This window comes from Trachurus japonicus, chromosome 18 (assembly GCF_045865225.1).
Source record: "Trachurus japonicus isolate A0001 chromosome 18, Traja_1.0".
NCBI classification, from domain to species: Eukaryota; Metazoa; Chordata; class Actinopteri; order Carangiformes; family Carangidae; genus Trachurus; species Trachurus japonicus.
The window spans coordinates 3,370,148-3,388,868 of NC_140924.1; the positions used below are offsets into that span (position 1 = coordinate 3,370,148).

Genomic DNA, 18,721 nt, shown 5'->3' on the forward strand with positions numbered 1-18,721 from the left:
GATAAATATCAGTGGTATTTATTTCATTATTTTCATGGGAATAAGTTAAGTATAAAATGCCAGTTCAAGGTGAAGTTAAAATCTACATAAATAACTATTTCATATAAACGAGGTATTAAAATGTATAAATAATTAATGTTTAAAATGAGTAACTTTAAAAACATAATTTCATGAGATGTGTGTGCCTTTAAAAGAAGTTAAAAGTGATTCTATTACGTTACATTATGTGCGTGAGTTCATGCGTGAGGTCATGACCTGAATGTTTACACTTCCGGGGAGAGACTCGAGCGAGGAAGAAGAAGGAGCAACGTGTTAATGGCGTAGAGCGGAGACTTCGGGACTGTGTGTGTCGCCAGTGTGGAGTTATGAGTGAGTGACTGTGAACTGTAGTTGAGCGACGTGTTCGGAGTGTGTTTAGTCCGACTCTCCACCACTGCGTGTGTTTTGTGAACACGAAGACGAGTTCGGTTCTGTTAGCTAGCAGGAGCTAGGCTAACACCACGGGAGCTAGGCTAACACCACGGGCCTCGCTGAGGGGAAACGCCGCCTGCACGGACGGGAGGGGCTTGGGTGAGTCGTCTCGGGAGAGAGTCGTCGACGGAGGTCGCTTCGCTGCTGCCGAGGGACACAGAGGACGCTTCGCTGCTGCCGTGGGAGACGGAGGTTCGCCGCTGCGAGCTGCTGCGAGCGGAGACGGTCGTTACCGCAACGAGCGAGCGATTCATCAGCTGCGGCCTGGTCTGGCTGACTTCACAGACACACGGGAGTACAGGTATCAAAAGGTTTCCATCATGAGCTCCAACTAAGCGCGCCAACGAAAGTAGAAAAGAGTGCACTCAAAATAAAATTAGACAGTTTGAGAAAAGACAAAAACTCTAAAACCCCGGGGTTATACTTTTTTATTTTCTATATCTCTCTTCCATAGAGAACGGTTTTGATGTGTGTTTTCCCTGCATCATTAATACATTTCTTGAAACTGAGATTATTGTGTTTGGTTTTATTAAATTGTGTTTCATTATTGAAGTATTAAGATACATACAGGTCAAGTGTATTCCCTACAGTCTCCAACGTTATTTAAGAGTGAGAATCATACATTACCCTAGACTGTATACTATTTGAGATGTGACTTTTACCATAATACATTTGATAAGCGTTAAAGCTTCATCTTTATAACATAAGGTGGGTTTTAATACACGAGCCGGTGGTAAAAGGGTTACATACGTTTTCTATAGAAGATAAAACCACCAACACCAACAGCAACAACAAACAGAGCCACTGGCAGTCCAATGTATAGACCCTTATTTCCTCCGTCCTTGTCTCCTCCCTCCTTGTCTCCTCCCTCCTTGCCTCCTCCCTCCTTGTCTCCTCCCCCCTTGTCTCCTCCCTCCTTGTCTCCTCTCTCCCCTGTTCCTCCTGCAGAGAGAAGCAGAGTGAGGTATCAGCTGTCAGGTAGGTGATGAGTGAAGAACACAACAGAGTCTGGACTCTGGGACTCACCTGACTGGACATCCAGGTGGACGATGCTGATGGGTTCAGACTTCAGATTGGCTCTCTTCTTCCTGATGTTTGTTTTTCTCTGGAAGACACGGCACTCGTATGTTCCTGAGTCGTCTCTGTTAACCTTCTTAAGGATGATGGACACGTCTCCGTCCTTCATCTCTCTGTCCTTCAGCTCCACCCGGTTCTGATAAGATGGAAGCTGGTTGTGTGGGTCAGACCATCCGTCCTTGAAGAGCAACACATATTCTGGTTCCAGTCCAGGTCTGGTCCACTCTACAACTACGATGTCAGTGTTGTTGGGAGCTCGACATGGCAGAGAGACAGACTGTCCAGGTTCAGCTGGGATGATGTCATCTGGGACTGAAACAGAGGAAGCTCAGGGGTCAGACCAGGTGTCATTTGTCGGACACAGGAAAAATATTCAATGAACGTCTTTATAATACTGATTCCTTTTTGGAACTTGAGGTGCTCCTAGGTAATTGTGACAAAGTGGTAAATTATTACGGCTGTTTTTTTAAAGGTACACTGTGTAAGAATTACTCCCATCTAGCGTTGTGGTTGTATATCTCAAGCAACTCAGTCGTGTTTTTCATGCTGCATTCATGTGAAATTGGGCAGACGGCAGACGGACGACAGCCGCTGCACGTAACGGCATAAACAAGTGGTCTGTCAGCACGAGGCAAAACAATACACGTGACAATATGTTGTCATGGCGATGTGGTATTTTTTACCGTCTTTCTCTGGACTTCTGTGACTAAAATGACATCTGGTTTGTTACCGACGGCCGTCTGCCCGACTGCAGGTGAATGCAGCATCAGTGTAACGCTCCATTCCTCCTCACTGCGTTACCGCGGTGACCTGAGCCGACAGCTCCGGTGTCTCCGCTGAGTTTCCGTGGTTTCCTACCGTCACGCTGCCACTGAAGGTAAAAACATGGAGACACCACATGGCAGCAGCACCGAGCTTACCGTCTCCATGGAGATATGAATGATATGAACGGCTCATTCAGAGCTGAAAGGAACACTTCAGTTTGTTGATGGGGGGGATTACTGGTTAATGAAAAACAGACTGAAGAACCAAATAATCGATTTTCCTGAAGAGATAACAGGAGAACTTACACAATGTACCTTTAAATTAAATGCAAGAACGGTAAATTGCAGCTAAAACACTTTTCTAGTCTGTAAGACCACTCAAAGTGCTTTACATTGTTAGTCACATTCAGTGGCAAAATGAGTGTGTATGTGGGCTCTTAACCTTTTGGCTTCCATGTGACTTTATGCTGGTCTCTAATTGGTTACTTAAAGATTCTCCTCCGGGCGCGGCTCTCTGCGCCCTTGGCCAATCAGCGTGTTTGGGTCATTTTTTCATCCTTTTTTAAACATTTTTTTATTGTGAAATTGGACAGTACACAAAAACAAAATGTGACACAGATAACAAGAACAAATTGTGAAACAAGTAACAATATTTCTGTTATTATGTGTGAGTGTGTGTGCGTGAGTGCGTGTGTGCGCACATGTAATGTCCATGCAGGTTGGTAATAGTAATGATAATAATAATAGTAATACTTCAATTAGGTAGAAGGGAAATAAAATAGATAAATAGTTAATAATAGACATGACATTTAATTTTTTTATTAAAAAAAGAGAAAAGAAGAGTGATGTAACCCCCGCAAGCCCGAGAATGTATGCACAACAACTTTCCCTTATTTTCTGTAATAATTATTTCTTTCTTAATTTCTTGATTCTGTTAAGGGGTGTGGTGCATTAAAATCATAGTGTATGTGATGCATTAAAAACAAAGTGGGGGGGAGTTGTCCTGTACTGTGGTTTGATTTATTTTATGTTTCATATTTCATGTGTCCCCCCTTTCTAAGGGTGTAGTGCATTTAAAAAAAGGTGTGTGCCACATGGAAATTGTACAGGGCAGAAAATTGGGGGAGATGGGGGAGGTCAGGAGGGTGGGGGGCACAGGTCATGGCCCCACCGGCCTGGCCCAGCAGGGACCCAAGACAGAGCCCAGGTAATCGTAGTAATGACAATAATATAGTAATAATAATAATAATAATAGTAATAATAGTAATAATAGTAATAATAATAATAATAATAATAATAATAATAATAATAATAATAATAATAATAATAGTTATATATCCCTCCTCCTCCTAAAATAAATAAATACCAAAAAAAAACACACACACATATATACCTACAGTACATACACACACACACGCACACACATACAATAGAGAGAGGGGATTCAGGAAAGAAAAGAGAGAAAGAGAAAAATAATAATTAATTAATTAATTAAACATTAATAACCCAACCTGCCCCATTCCTCAAGAAACAAGAGAAAGAGAAAATGTATTATACATATGTATTTGTGGGTTGAAAATCAGGCAATTATGGTGGTTCATTTATCAATTACAGAGGACCAAATTGTATTATTGATATTACTGTGAATTGAGGCAGAAATTTTTTCAAGGGATATGTGATCAAGTAATTTTTTCATCCAATCGGATTGATTCATGATAGGCTACCTGTCAATCAAAGTCACTCCCCTGGCGGCCGCAGCAAAAGAGAAATCAGTTGTTTCTTTACGAAATAATCCTTTCACGAGGCGTTCGCTAGAGTTAAAAATAAAAAAAGAAAGGATAAAGGAGCTTGGACCAGAGCAACCTGACTTAAAAATCCAGCAGCAGGCAAGTGACCGTGGACGGAGTTACACGACGCTTCTCCCGTCTGTGTCATGCCAAACACAGTTGGCTGGATGTGAAGTCAGCAATGCTCTTTATTTATTTTATTTATCTGACGCCCCCCCAATTTATTTTAGCACCAGCCGCCACTGGTCACAATCCCACACACACATTAATACAGCACTTGGTATCTCTTCATAAATCTAACAACACTTGGATAATTTCTATGATCGCAATGGTCAACCATATATGCCATTATTGTAGGCCTACATTTAAATATCCTGCGTGTGTGTTTTAATGGTTGTTTCTAATGTAGTTACAGTTTCACCTCAGTGTTATGAAAGACATGAACCTTAACCCTAACCCTGAACACGAGGAAGCCGCCGCCATTATTAACCAAGCAGAGAAAAAAAGAACTGCGTCACCACACGAGGCAGCGGCGTGTCCGACTGCATGAGAACCAACCGTCACACCACGACCCAAAAGTGAGACCAGGTCCTGGTCTTGGTCAGTCTGGTAGCCCGACCACCACGACTTGGTCTCGGTCTGCTGACCTAACCCTCTGAAACTCTGTTGATTTGATACGGAGCAAAGACGGAAAACAGGAAGTGATTCGCCATGTCGAAGCCGAGAGCAACTGACCACTCACTGCTTGGAAACTACAGTAACCACAGAGAAAGAAAGGTCATTTCCTACCGTCAGAGGACCGACATGGACCCAGCAGGAGACATAGGGAGACCATCAACACTGAGGAGGAACACATCTTCTCTTCTTCTATTTGGTGTCTGTCGCTGAACAAAAATGGCCCACGCTCCTCCCCGTGACGTTCCGGATGTCTTTTGTGGTTTTGTGGTTCGACCTTTTATGCTTTTTGTTTGTAAATGTAACAGAGTTGAAATGCACCTTTATTATTTATTATATTTTGTTTGTGAATTTTATCTTATTTAAATAGTTTTCTTTTCTTTTTGCCTCTAAGAGGACGTTTTGCTTTCTTTTTGTCCCTCCTGGGCACCTGTAGCCCTACAGGTTTGTGTAGCCCCTCCCTTCTTCCCCTCACAGAAATGTTTTCCATGACTGAGGGTGAGTTTCGGCTTGGAAAATCCCGCCGACATTTTTGTTTGTTTTCCATGAAAATGTGGTCTTAAGTCAGTGAATGTGTGAGGAAAAGTGTGCATGAAGGATGTAAATATGTTTAGCTGTGTTTTAAAGTTCAGATAGCCTTCCAAACACTATTTTGTTACGAATATCGGCGCCACTCGGCTGCCTCGTTATAAGCTACGTGAGACTGTTGTGCTGTGTGTGTGTATGTAACGAGTGCTCCTCTGTATGTTTAGGCGTGTGCCACTAAGACGGATGCCGACATTTTGTGCATAATTGTCGCCCGCAGGTTTGTGGTTTTATTTTATTTTATAAAGTTTTAAATGTAGTAAATTCTGCGTGTTTTTGTTTTGCCACAGGATGGCGCTAATCATTCATTTAACACACACACCTCACATTTTACAGATAGTTTGGTTTTGTAATTTTCTTTTAAAATATTGTAAATGTAAAAATGTGTAACGCACAGAAATGTTTTCCATGACTGAGGGCGTGTGCCACTAAGACGGATGCCGACATTTTGTGCATAATTGTCGCCCGCAGGTTTGACTGGAGAAAATAAATGCTGTGAACACTGCAGACCCCCTCTCCTCATTGTGTCGATCCACAAGTGTTACATAAAGAATGAAATGGATTGTCATATCCCAACAAAGATTTATGCCTACAGATGAGACGTTGCCTGACGTTGACGATGAGACGTTGCCAGATGAGATGCCTACAGATGAGACGTTATACACAATCTTTTGTTGTCGTGGTTACAACGTTAACTACGATGGGAAATCGAACTCAAAAGAGGGGTCAGAGTTCACAGTTGTTGTTGTTGTTGACCCCTCTGGGCCTCCGTACCAAGTTAAAGGGATAGTTCAACGTTTTGTTAAATTAGCCTGTAGCCATAATCCCTATAGTCATCATAGCAGCAGGTTCAGGGCCAGCCCAGGCCTCCATGTAATGGGGCCCCAAGCCACATTTTATTTTGCGGCCCTCTATTACTGCCAATAATACTGATTATTGATCATTTAAAAATCTACTTATTTCATTTTTCTGACCTGTCATTACGAATCATCATCCTAGCCTGGCATGTTTTTACGTTATCTATGGTTTTTAATCAGAAATGTAACCAGATTCAGCTAAATGTGCAGCCTGGGGTTGATTTACGCTTAATATTTAAAATGATGTGAGATACTGAACGTCAACTTGGCCTACTAAAAGTAACAAAATAAACCAATAGACAATGCATTTGCTGTAAGCACATCAACTGCTTTTTTTTTTTTTAATCTTTGCTTTTAAAGTAACTGAAACAGCAATGTGCAACAACAACAACAACCGTTAAGGTTTTTTGTAATTACTGCAAATTCACCACACTAGGAAATAATCATGTAACATTATGGGACAGAGTTGTTTTGGAGGTGAAAGAATGAAATGGATTGTCATATCCCAACAAAGATTTATGCCTACAGATGTATTTTTATTTATTAGGAACAGCGAATGTCATGTGACCTGTAGGGAAGGGACGAGGGGGAGGGCAGGGCAGAACCAACACAAACACACTGAGGCAGGAAGTAAAATGAACCACAAACACAAACTGGTGACATATTTCAAAATAAAACAGGAAATAGGTCAGATCATACAGTCGGATAAGCTGCACTCACACACACACACACACACACACTCAGGCAGCTTTGATAGGCTTATTAGGAATTACACTTGTGTGTCTGTGTGTGTGTGTGTGTGTGTGTGTGTGTGTTATTAGTGTGGCATTGCTGACTCAGGAGGATCAGACGACTAATCTGCTCCATCGCTCCTTTACATTGTCTGTTCTCTCCGTTCTCACTTTTATTCTCTTCCTCCTTCCTCTCCATCCTCCCCTCCCTTCTTCCTTGTCTCCTTTCCTTCCTCTCTCTCTCTGCCCTCTTTGTCTCCTTCTCTTCTGTCCTCATCCTCTTTTCTCTCGTCTTCTCTCCTCCTCCATCATATTTCATCCGTGTAATAAAAACTCTCTCAAACTCTGTTGTTTCTTCATGTGAAAGTGTTTGTTTGTTTGTTTGTTTGTTGTGTTTTCGCCTGTGATGGAGTGAATGTTCTCAGGTGAGTGAGGGAGGATCCACCTATGTGTGCAGGTGTGTGTGTGTGTGTGCAGGTATGTGTGTGTGCGTGTGAGAGAGAAAGACACACATGTATCATCCTCCTCTAATCTCTTTATCCTTGTCAGGGTGACACAGGAGCCGGGATTCTCCACCGCCGCTTCCTGCTCTTTCTCCTCTTTTCTCGCCGCACTTTTACGGATATAAACTGGACAGGTGTGTGTGTGTAGGTGTGTGTGTGAGTGGGTGTGTGTTAGGGGTGTGTTAGTTGTGTGTGCGTAGAGGGGTTACTCCCCTGTTTCCCAATGGCGATGAGTTTGATGAGCGGCTGGTGGATCTAGGCCACGTCCAGCGAGGGCAGCGGATAATCAGCTGACAGGTGAGAAAGGAGATACGATTACAGATACAACATACATTCATATCATACCTGATATAGTATATATGAATAACAGTCACCGTGGCAACGAGCTACATAAACGTATTGGCTATGCAACTTTACGAATAGCTGGTCAAAGTCTGTTGCCATGGTTACAACAGTAACAGGTCGTGGTGGTGGCGGTGGTTTCGGTTTGAAATAGGCGCTTCCCCCGACGTTATACACAATCTCTTGTTGTCGTGGTTACAGCGTTAACTGCGATGGGAAATCGAACTCAAACGAGGGGTCAGAGTTCACAGTTGTTGTCGTTGTTGTTGTTGTTGACCCCTCTGGGCCTCCGTACCAAATTAAAGGGATAGTTCAACGTTTTGTTAAATTAGCCTGTAGCCATAATCCCTATAGTCATCATAGCAGCAGGTTCAGGGCCGGCCCAGGCCTCCATGTAATGGGGCCCCAAGCCACATTTTATTTTGCGGCCCTCTATTACTGCCAATAATACTGATTATTGATCATTTAAAAATCTACTTATTTCATTTTTCTGACCTGTCATTACGAATCATCATCCTAGCCTGGCATGTTTTTACGTTATCTATAGTTTTTAATCAGAAATGGAACCAGATTCAGCTAAATGTGCAGCCTGGGGTTGATTTACGCTTAATATTTAAAATGATGTGAGATACTGAACGTCAACTTGGCCTACTAAAAGTAACAAAATAAACCAATAGACAATGCATTTGCTGTAAGCACATCAACTGCTTTTTTTTTTTTTTTAATCTTTGCTTTTAAAGTAACTGAAACAGCAATGTGCAACAAAAACAACAACAGTTAAGGTTTTTTGTAATTACTGCACATTCACCACACTAGGAAATAATCATGTAACATTATGGGACAGAGTTGTTTTGGAGGTAAATTCAGCCGGAACTACATTCCACACACGGCTGCTGGGCGGAGGGATTTCAAAAGAGAAAGTAGTTGAGAGCATTTGCTTCATGTGTCATAATGTTACATAATGTTACATGATTATTTCATGTATATGATTATCAGGTTTGTATAGTCTGTCGTGGCTGTATGGAAAGTGAAATCAATAATCCTGGAAAGGACAATAACATCTAATCTAATCCAACTATGGTGATAGGTAAATTTAACAAAATGTGGATTTTTTATACCTTTAATGTAACACACTAATGATGCTAACACGTCAGCAAGTGCAGCCTTGGTGTTCAGTGGATTGGTGCATGTGTTAGCAGCTGCACATACTCACACGTAAACAGGAGCTGCATGTGTCTATAACCACAGGTGTAAAACTCCCAGAATGCATCACAGCGAAGCTCTTCAGATCAATAAAGTTGAACCATGATGGTTTTTTTTCTCTGTAGAGCGTCAGAGGAAGCATCACCGCCATGGCTAAAGTGGCTCCGAGAGCTCCGCCCACCATCGTCCTTCAGGACATGGAGGAGGAGCCAGGGGACGTGGAGGAGGGCAACAGGTGAGTTGTCCTGGAAACGTGGCGTTCTTACATTCTGTGGGTCAGTGAAGTCTTTAAAGGGATAGTTCACTCAAAATTGAAATTTCACTCACTTTCAGAGTCCTCCGTGGCTTCTCTGAGTCACAGCGGGGCTCCGTGCAGCACTGCATGTCCATATGACGGTTGCAAATGGATACCAACTGTCTTCGTAACAAAAAGACACACCAAAAAACATCCAAATACCTCCATGCTGCTCGTATGTAATGTCCATCTTGTATTGAAGCCCTGAAATGCGAAATTGTTCCGAAAAAAATTCAATAAGAGATTTGGACGGACCAGGAAGAGGAGCTTCCGCTGCAAACAAGCTTGAAATATAGACTTATTTAATTTTTTTCGGAACAATTTCACATTTCGGGGCTTCAATACAAGACGGACATTACATACGAGCAGCATGGAGGTATTTGGATGTTTTTTGGTGTGTCTTTTTGTTACGAAGACAGTTGGTATCCATTTGCAACCGTTATATGGACATGCACTGCTACGCCGAGACCCCCTGTAACTCAGAGAAGCCATGGAGGACTCTGAAACTTCTCCCAGCCCTTAGTCGACATGAGGGGGAGTAGATAATGCGTGCAATTTGAATTTTGGGTGAACTATTCTTTTAAGATGTTGTCCAGGCGTTGTTGAGGAGGTTTCTGATTGGACCTGATGTCTAATTGTCATTGTTTGTGTTCTAGAGCCGCCCAGAGAACAGGAGCAGGAGTTCTGTTCAATGTGAACAACAGCAACAACAACGAGGAGTAAGACACACACACACACACACACAAATACATACAAACTGTCAATAAAACACAGGTGTTGATACACAGGTGTGTGATGTGTGTTTCCTGTTGTTTTCCAGGGAAGACGAGAAGAAGAAAAAGAAGAAAGAGAAAAAAGAGAAGAAAGAGAAGAAGGAGTGAGTTTGAGCCGTTTGATTCATTGATCTGTGATCGATTGGTTGATTAATCTTTGAGTAGGATAACAGATGAAGACATCTCAGTTTTACAGTCCGGTTTTTATCCAGGTTTGATTCACTGTGTTCTGTTCTTCTCTTCCAGGAAGGAGAAACAGGAGAAGAAGGAGAGGAAGGAGAAGAAGAAGAAGGAGAAGGAGGAGAAGGAGAAGGAGAAAGAGAAGGAGAAAGAAAAAGAGAAGGAGAAGGAGAAAGAGAAGAAGAACGAGCCGTAGGTTTATCTTCCTGCATCAGTCAGGGTCAATGTGTGTGTATAGAGACATAGTGTGGTAAGTAATGATGACGTAACGATGACGCAACTGTCCGTGTGTCCAGGCCAAAGGAGATCTCAGTGATCGACCCGTCAGGAAACACCTACTACCACTGGCTCTTCATCATCACCATCCCCGTCATGTACAACTGGACCCTGATCATAGCCAGGTAACGCTCACCTGTCTGGTCCCTCAACACCTGCTCCGGTCCCCGCAACATCAGTGGTAAACCGGGTCCCCACATCGTCAGTGAAAAACCGGGTCCCCACACCGTCAGTGGTAAACCGGGTCCCCACATCGTCAGTGTTAAACCGGGTCCCCACATCGTCAGTGGTAAACCGGGTCCCCACATCGTCAGTGGTAAACCGGGTCCCCACATCGTCAGTGAAAAACCGGGTCCCCACATCGTCAGTGCAAAAACCGGGTCCCCACATCATCAGTGCAAAAACCGGGTCCCCACATCGTCAGTGAAAAACCGGGTCCCCAAATCGCCAGTGGAAAACCGGGTCCCCGCATCGTCAGTGAAAAACCGGGTCCCCACATCGTTAGTGGTAAACCGGGTCCCCACATAGTCAGTGAAAAACCGGGTCCCCACATCGTCTGTGGTAAACCGGGTCCCCACATAGTCAGTGAAAAACCGGGTCCCCGCATCGTCAGTGAAAAACCGGGTCCCCGCATCGTCAGTGGTAAACCGGGTCCCCGCATCGTCAGTGGTAAACCGGGTCCCCACATCGTCAGTGGTAAACCGGGTCCCCACATCGTCAGTGGAAAACCGGGTCCCCACATCGTCGGTGGTAAACCGGGTCCCCACATAGTCAGTGTTAAACCGGGTCCCCACATCGTCAGTGGAAAACCGGGTCCCCACATCGTCGGTGGTAAACCGGGTCCCCAAAACTTGGTCCCCACATCGTCAGTAGAAAACCGGGTGCCCACATCGTTAGTGGTAAACCGAGGCCCCACATCGTCAGTGGCAAACAGAGGCCCCACATCATCAGTGGTAAACCGAGGCCCCACATCGTCAGTGGCAAACCGAGGCCCCACATCGTTAGTGGTAAACCAGGTGCCCACATTGTTAGTGGTAAACCGAGGCCCCACATCGTCGTCAGTAGCAAACCGGGTCCCCACGTCGTCAGTGGTAAACCGGGTCCCCACATCGTCGTCAGTAGCAAACCGGGTCCCCACATCGTCAGTAGCAAACCGGGTCCCCACATCGTCAGTACTAAACCGGGTCCCCGCATCGTCGTCAATGGTAAACCGGGTCCCCACGTCGTCAGTGGTAAACCGGGTCCCCACGTCGTCAGTGGTAAATGGGGTCCCCACATCGTCGTCAGTAGCAAACCGGGTCCCCACGTCGTCAGTAGCAAACCGGGTCCCCACATCGTCAGTACTAAACCGGGTCCCCGCATCGTCGTCAATGGTAAACCGGGTCCCCACATCGTCAGTGGTAAACCGGGTCCCCAAAACTTGGTCCCCACATCGTCAGTAGAAAACCGGGTCCCCACATCGTCAGTGGTAAACCGGGTCCCCACATCGTCAGTGGTAAACCGGGTCCCCACATCGTCAGTGGTAAACCGGGTCCCCACATTGTACATTAATGTGTTTACAACTGTATCTGCAGGCAAACATCACTGGGCCCCAACAAAACTAGACCTGTTTTCTATAGGTCCAAAGTTGTTCTACACAGGGATCTTATCTGACAGATATCTACAGTGGCCCACAGGGGTCAACTCACAGCAAAAGACACACACGAAAGAAATGCGCTACAAATCAAGAAAATAACCTCATCTGGTGCATGGACACTGACATGTTGCCAGAAATCATTGAATCATTTCAAAACTCATTTATTCAATCAGTCATTAGATTTAAACAGAAACCAAAGCTAGCCACTGGTGTCTGCCCCCTCCCATAATATACATGTACACATTGTTTACGTTGTGTGTTTGAATCAATCCTGTAACACACTGTGCGAGAGTGACAGACAGGCTCATTGTTAATGTGCAGAGGGACAAAATTACAGCTGTTACTTTCATCCCGAACTGTAGGATGTGTTAGAGACTAATTCATCCGTCTAACCATCAGAACTATGACACCTGAAACCGTAAACACAGCTGGTCGATTGAAAAAAATTACGTCTTGAGTGAATTTACTTTCCGTCATTGAAAACAACAGGTTCTTGAATGTAACTCGATCAAAGTCAGACGTATCCTCAATATGTTATGCAGTTCTGTTAGGAGTTAGATATGTCAGACTTGCGACTCTGCCACTCGCGTTTTTACCACTCAGTGGGCGTTCTGCAGTGACTTCCGAGCACCGTGACATAACGTACCCTCGATAGCACGTGAATCATGTGATATTGACGTTCTAAAAACAAAAAACAATCTCAGCTTATTGTGAAACCCACTAACAGGAAGCTGTCTGCACAACTTCTAAAGTCAAGAAGAACAACAACTAAAGGCCCCAGACTGGTCCCTCGCTTTAACGTGTCCCCAGACCGGTCCCAGCTCCAGTTCTGGTTCCAGTTCCGATTCCAGTCCTGATTCCTGGTCTCGATCCCATTTTTGGTAGTGTTCCTGGTTCTGGTTCTGGTTGTGGTCCGTCACTTTACTGTGTCCCCAGACACACTTCCTGTTGTGTTTTAAGTTTCTGCAGCTCATGAGTGTTTGTGTGTGTTTCAGGGCTTGTTTCGAGGAGCTGCAGAGTGATTACTTGGAATTTTGGTTCCTAACAGACCTTATCGCTGATCTAACTTACATCGCTGACATGATCTTTAGGACGAGGACTGGTGGGTGCACACACACACACATGCACACACACTTTGAGACAGAAGTGTATCTTTAATCTTTGTTTACATTCTTGTACATTTACATGTTCGTATCTGCAGCTTCAGGCTCATAAACTCTGTCTCTGTCTTCATTATTCATAAGCTGAGAGTTTTGTACCTGCACTCAAAACAACAATGAATTAATAACAGTAATAAAAAATATCCCTGGTGAACACAAAAATTCAAGAATAGGTCACATGTTTGTCCCATTGTGCAGGTTACCTGGAGCAGGGTCTCCTGGTGAAGGACGAGAAGAAGCTACGTGACCGCTACGTCAGCAGCTTCCAGTTCAAACTGGATATGATCTCCATGATCCCCACCGACCTGCTGTACCTCGTGTTTGGACTCAAGTACCCAGAGATCCGCCTCAACAAACTCTTCAGGTTCAACAGGTATGCATGCTCTCAGAGTGAGCTGGTGTGAAGGCCAAAGTGAACGAGCTCTGAGCTAAATGCTAACAAGCACCATGGGACCTTTTCCTCTGTTGCAGGATGCTGGAGTTCTTCCAGAGGACGGAGACCAGGACCAACTACCCCAACGCCCTTCGTATCTCCAACCTCGTCATGTACATCGTCATCATCATCCACTGGAACGCCTGTCTCTACTACTCCTTCTCCAAGGCCCTCGGCGAGTTCAGCCTTCTTCTTCGCCCATTCACCGATTCACACTGTGGAAAAAGCCTCTAACACTCCTTTACTTTCCTTGCTCTGCTCCTGCAGGTTTCGGATCGGACCGGTTCGTGTATCCCGACCCAAAAGATCCAGAGTTCGGTCGTCTGATTAGGAAGTACGCCTACAGCATGTACTGGTCCACGCTGACACTCACCACCATTGGTGAAACGCCGCCACCCCAGGAGAACTCTGAGTACATCTTTGTCGTCACTGACTTTCTGGTGAGTGTCTCTAATTAATCAAACTATGACAACAGGATCACTCACAAGAAAATAATTGTTCTAATTCACATATTTTATTTCATTCTATTGTCCAGGTGGGTGTGTTGATCTTTGCCACCATCGTCGGTAACGTCGGCTCAATGATCACCAACATGAACGCTGCCAGAGCCGACTTCCAGGCTCGAATTGACGCCATCAAACAGTACATGAGCTTCCGAAAGGTAAGTTAGTTATTTCAGTGGTTCTAAAACTTTTTTTACCCCCATTGGACAAAATTTCGAAACAAACTAGAAACACTAGAAATACTGAACAACATTACTTTCTTAGTCAATGTATGTCCAAAAGTGGTGAATTTAAAAGATATAAAGTGAAACATTTCTAGGAAAACCTGCTAAAATTGGTAAATATTCTCAAAAAAAGTTTAAAATTTGGGGATTTTTTTTGGGAAAAAAGTGGCAAATTTTCTCAAAAAAAACAAAAAAGTAAAAAAAAAATTCTTGGAAAAAGTGATAAAATTACTTTTTTTTAAAAAAAATCTTGAAAAAAGTAGTACATTTTCACAAAAAAAGTGTAAAAAATTCTAGAAAAAAGTGTAAAACATTCTAGAAAAAAATTTCGAGTAAAAGTTCTGGACCCCCTTGAACCCTCACAAAGACTTTGAGAACCACTTAGTTATGTAGTTTGGGTCGCTGCCACTACTTAAAAAAAAACCTAGACGAAACACTGCACATAATATTGTTTGCATATGAAAAAAAGAAATAAATATTTAATTTTATTTAACTTTTATAAATTTTAGTTTTAGTTTCAATTTGTGGAAGAAGAAGAAGTTAAAAAGCTCATGCTTACATCATGCATGTAAAGAGTTATAATAAAACATTTCAAAAGGCATGTGCAACTCGGTTAAATAAAAGTCTGTTGCTCCAGTCATATATTTTGTCATTGTAGTTTTCTTAAATCTCGTCTCGTCTCGTGAGATGAGTGTATCGTCACACCCCTAATGAATAGTCTCTAAATACCAAATCCTCTGACATTTAACCCCTCCCCCACCTCTTCTTTACCATGTTCAGGTGACAAAGGACCTGGAGAAGCGAGTCATCAAGTGGTTTGACTTCCTGTGGACCAACAAGAAGGCGGTGGACGAGCGCGAGGTGTTGAAGTACCTGCCCGACAAGCTGCGAGCTGAGATCGCCATCAACGTCCACCTGGACACGCTGAAGAAGGTCTGCACTCTCACACTCCGTCGGGCCACCACTAGCTGTGTTTCCATCCACCTTTTTTAATTCGCATTTTCAAAAATTGCGAATAAATACTTGGATGAAAACGCCGGAAATTCGAAAAAAGGCAGTAAATGCGCATAGAAGTTTTTACGCTTTGGGGGGGTGGATTTTTCAGCGTATCGATAAAATGAAAATGCGACTTTTTGTTATGGAAACAGATTATGCGAATTGAGGCAGAGTTTGTGGGTGAAGTGCTGCTGGACCGTATCATCGTTATGTAACGTTATCCACCGCTCCATTTATTGATTTTTCACCAGCTTAGTTGTCAACAGATGCACATGGGCGAGAGGAGCGTAACCAAAACAGCGGAAAAGCGAGCAGACTTTTTTTCTGTGTAAATATCTCATCTTACAACATGAAAACCTGCAGCTTATGTTCAAGTGCGGCCTATATGTACAGTATTTTCTTTTAAAATTTAGCTGGTGCGGCTTATACAGGTGCGTCTATAGTCCGGAAAGTACGTAAATTGTCCATGATGTTGAGTGTCAGCTGAGTGTCAACAGTTGTCATGGATACATTCACGCTCTCTTATGACGTAATCTTACAGCGCACTCCTCCTCTCCCAATAATCGCAAAACAATAACGAATGGAAACGGGCATAAATTCGCATTTTCTTTTTGCGCATTTTCACAAAATCCGCTCTTAAATTCGATACATTTGGATGGAAACCCAACTAATCTCTCTGTAAGAACCAGCTCAGACTGTTGTGTTCTCTGTCGTCGTCCTGCAGGTTCGTATCTTCGCGGACTGCGAGGCCGGCCTGCTGGTGGAGCTGGTGCTGAAGCTGCAGCCTCAGGTCTACAGTCCAGGAGACTACATCTGCAAGAAGGGCGACATCGGCAGAGAGATGTACATCATCAAGGAGGGGAAACTCGCCGTCGTGGCCGACGACGGCATCACGCAGTTCGTCGTCCTGAGCGACGGAAGCTACTTTGGCGAGATCAGTATCCTGGCTATCAAAGGTAAGCAGACAACACTTCTTAAAGGGACAACGAGGAGTTTTGTTAAAGCGAAGTGTTTTCTCACTACATTTATGAGCCTCCGCGCACCGTGAAATTCTTTGACCGGCGCAAGACAGACTCATGTTTTCATTCATCAAGAATTAAAGTCAGAGGTTGGAAGACGATCACATACCGTCGTAGTTCCCACCATAAACGGAGATTCGGCGGCGTTATTCTCATGACTCGCCACGAAACCGAAAGTAAAGAAACGCTGGTCGGCTCGCCCAGCATTTCCACCACCACTAATAATAACAAAATAACCATAGAGACAAAACCATAGATTTATCTAAAATGGAGCCATTAACAAGTGGTAACGTAGATTCATCCACATTAATATGAGACTTTTTTATTGTCGCAGAATTTTTCGTTCTGCCGATGGAGAAACTCCTCATAGAACTATAATAACCTTTGTTCTGAGCATTGTTTGTGGCTGTGAGTGGCTTTTTTGATGGCGGTTGGCTCGTGGCTACAAAGACAGAAGTATTACTATCTGGCTGTCTGTGGTGAAGTCGCTACAACTAGAGAAGTTTGCAGTTGCCAAACTTTCTACTGGGTTAAACGTATACAGGAATATCCCTTTAATCACATGTCAGGTGGATTGTTTCAAAAACAAAACAGCAAAAGCTAACAAACTGACGACAGCACGACATTGCTTCCTTACCGTTGCTGTCCATTGTCAACAGGCAGTAAGGCAGGAAACAGGAGGACGGCGAACATCAGGAGCATCGGCTACTCCGACCTCTTCTGTCTCTCCAAAGACGACCTGATGGAGGCGCTGAAGGAATACCCCGACGCCAAGGCTCTGCTGGAGGAGAAGGGACGGCAGATCCTGATGAAGGACGGACTGCTGGACCTGGAGGTACGGCCACGATGAACCTGTTCAGCACAACATCAACTGCAGCAATGGTTCTCACAATGGGGTTGAGGGGGTTCAAGGGGGTGAAATATTTCCACTTTTCGTAAGAATTTTTTAATTTGTTTTTTTCTGAAATTTTACCATTTCCTCTAAAAATTTTCAACTTTTTTTTTTTTTATACATTTTACAATTTTTTCTAGAATTTTTCTTTTTTTAAAATACATTTTACCACTTTTTCTAAAATTTTTCAACTTTTTTTTTAGAAATTTTACATTTTTTTCTAGAATTTTTCTCTTTTTTTAGACATTTTACCACTTTTTCTAGAATTTCTCAACTTTTTTTTTAGAAAGTTTACCATTTTTCTAGAATTCTTCAACTTTTTTTTTTTTTAGAAATTTTACCACTTTTTCTAGAATTTTTTAAAAACCTTTTTTTCGAGAAATTTTACCACTTTTTTTCTAGAAAAAATTTATTATTTTTATGAATCTTACCACTTTTTTCTAGATTTTTTCAAAAACTTTTTTATTTGAATATTTTTACCACTTTTTTCTAGAAATGTTTAAACGTATTTGGAGAAATTGTACCACCTTTTTTTCCCCCCAGAAATTTCTCTACAATATTTCCAAAAATTCATGCCATTGTCCCTAATTTGAATGTACAGAAAAGTAACGTTCTTCAGCCTCAGAACAAATATTTGTGTATTTCTGGTGTTTACATCAAAATTTTGTCCAATTGGGGTTGGGTCCGTGGTCTAATTTGTGTCAATTTAGGGTCCTCGATGTAAAAAAAAGTTTGAGAACTAAAGAGTGATACCTGGTGTCGTCCTGCAGGTGGCGGCGCAGGGGCCCGACCCCAAGGAGATCGAGGAGAAGGTGGAGCGGATGACGAGCAACCTGGACGTCCTGCAGACGCGCTACGCCCGGCTGCTGGCCGAGCACGAGGCCACTCACAGCAAACTCAAACACAGAGTGGCCCGGCTGGAGAGGAAGCTGCCGCTGCCGCCGCGGTCCGACCAGCCGGGCGACGCGCCGCCGCCCACGCCCGAGCCGCCTAAATAAGAAAAAGAAGACGGAGAGTTGAGAGGAAGAAGCACAGGAGGGGTTTGGTTTTAGAGCCAGGAAGAAACGGACACAAATGTTCATGTAAAAAAAAAAAAAAAAATGAAATTCACTTTACATTCAGGTACAAGTGACGTTCACTGTCTGTTCGTAAAACTGTGGACTGGCTCTGGATTACACACGGGGACGATCGAGCTTCAAAAGACCTGAGAAAGAAGGAGAGAGAGTATAACTCTGATACTAAGCTGTAAAACACTGTAATTATTATGTATATGCAGCACACAGTAGCTTGTTTATAGATGGTAGTTTTTGATTTTTACACAGTCTGAGGTTTAAAGTGT

General features: G+C 43.4%; 2 protein-coding genes across 2 annotated transcripts; one reads left to right on the forward strand and one right to left on the reverse strand.

Moving 5' to 3' along the window:
• Positions 1-1,213: 1,213 nt before the first annotated feature.
• On the reverse strand, positions 1,214-6,340 carry LOC146968339 (coxsackievirus and adenovirus receptor-like). Its single transcript, XM_085760494.1, has 3 exons — positions 6,334-6,340; positions 1,498-1,875; positions 1,214-1,413 (listed from the first exon to the last, which is right to left on the reverse strand). The coding sequence occupies exons 1-3, from the start codon at positions 6,338-6,340 to the stop codon at positions 1,214-1,216; spliced, it is 585 nt and encodes a 194-aa protein (XP_085616620.1).
• Positions 6,341-7,496: 1,156 nt separating this feature from the next.
• On the forward strand, positions 7,497-18,436 carry cnga1b (cyclic nucleotide gated channel subunit alpha 1b). The gene is made up of 15 exons (XM_085759146.1): positions 7,497-7,747; positions 9,121-9,230; positions 9,947-10,009; positions 10,111-10,167; positions 10,310-10,435; positions 10,540-10,644; positions 13,151-13,257; positions 13,514-13,688; positions 13,787-13,923; positions 14,016-14,188; positions 14,284-14,409; positions 15,256-15,408; positions 16,196-16,427; positions 17,150-17,325; positions 18,153-18,436. The coding sequence occupies exons 2-15, from the start codon at positions 9,145-9,147 to the stop codon at positions 18,378-18,380; spliced, it is 1,944 nt and encodes a 647-aa protein (XP_085615272.1). The 5' UTR covers positions 7,497-7,747; positions 9,121-9,144; the 3' UTR covers positions 18,381-18,436.
• The last annotated feature ends 285 nt before the right edge of the window (positions 18,437-18,721 follow it).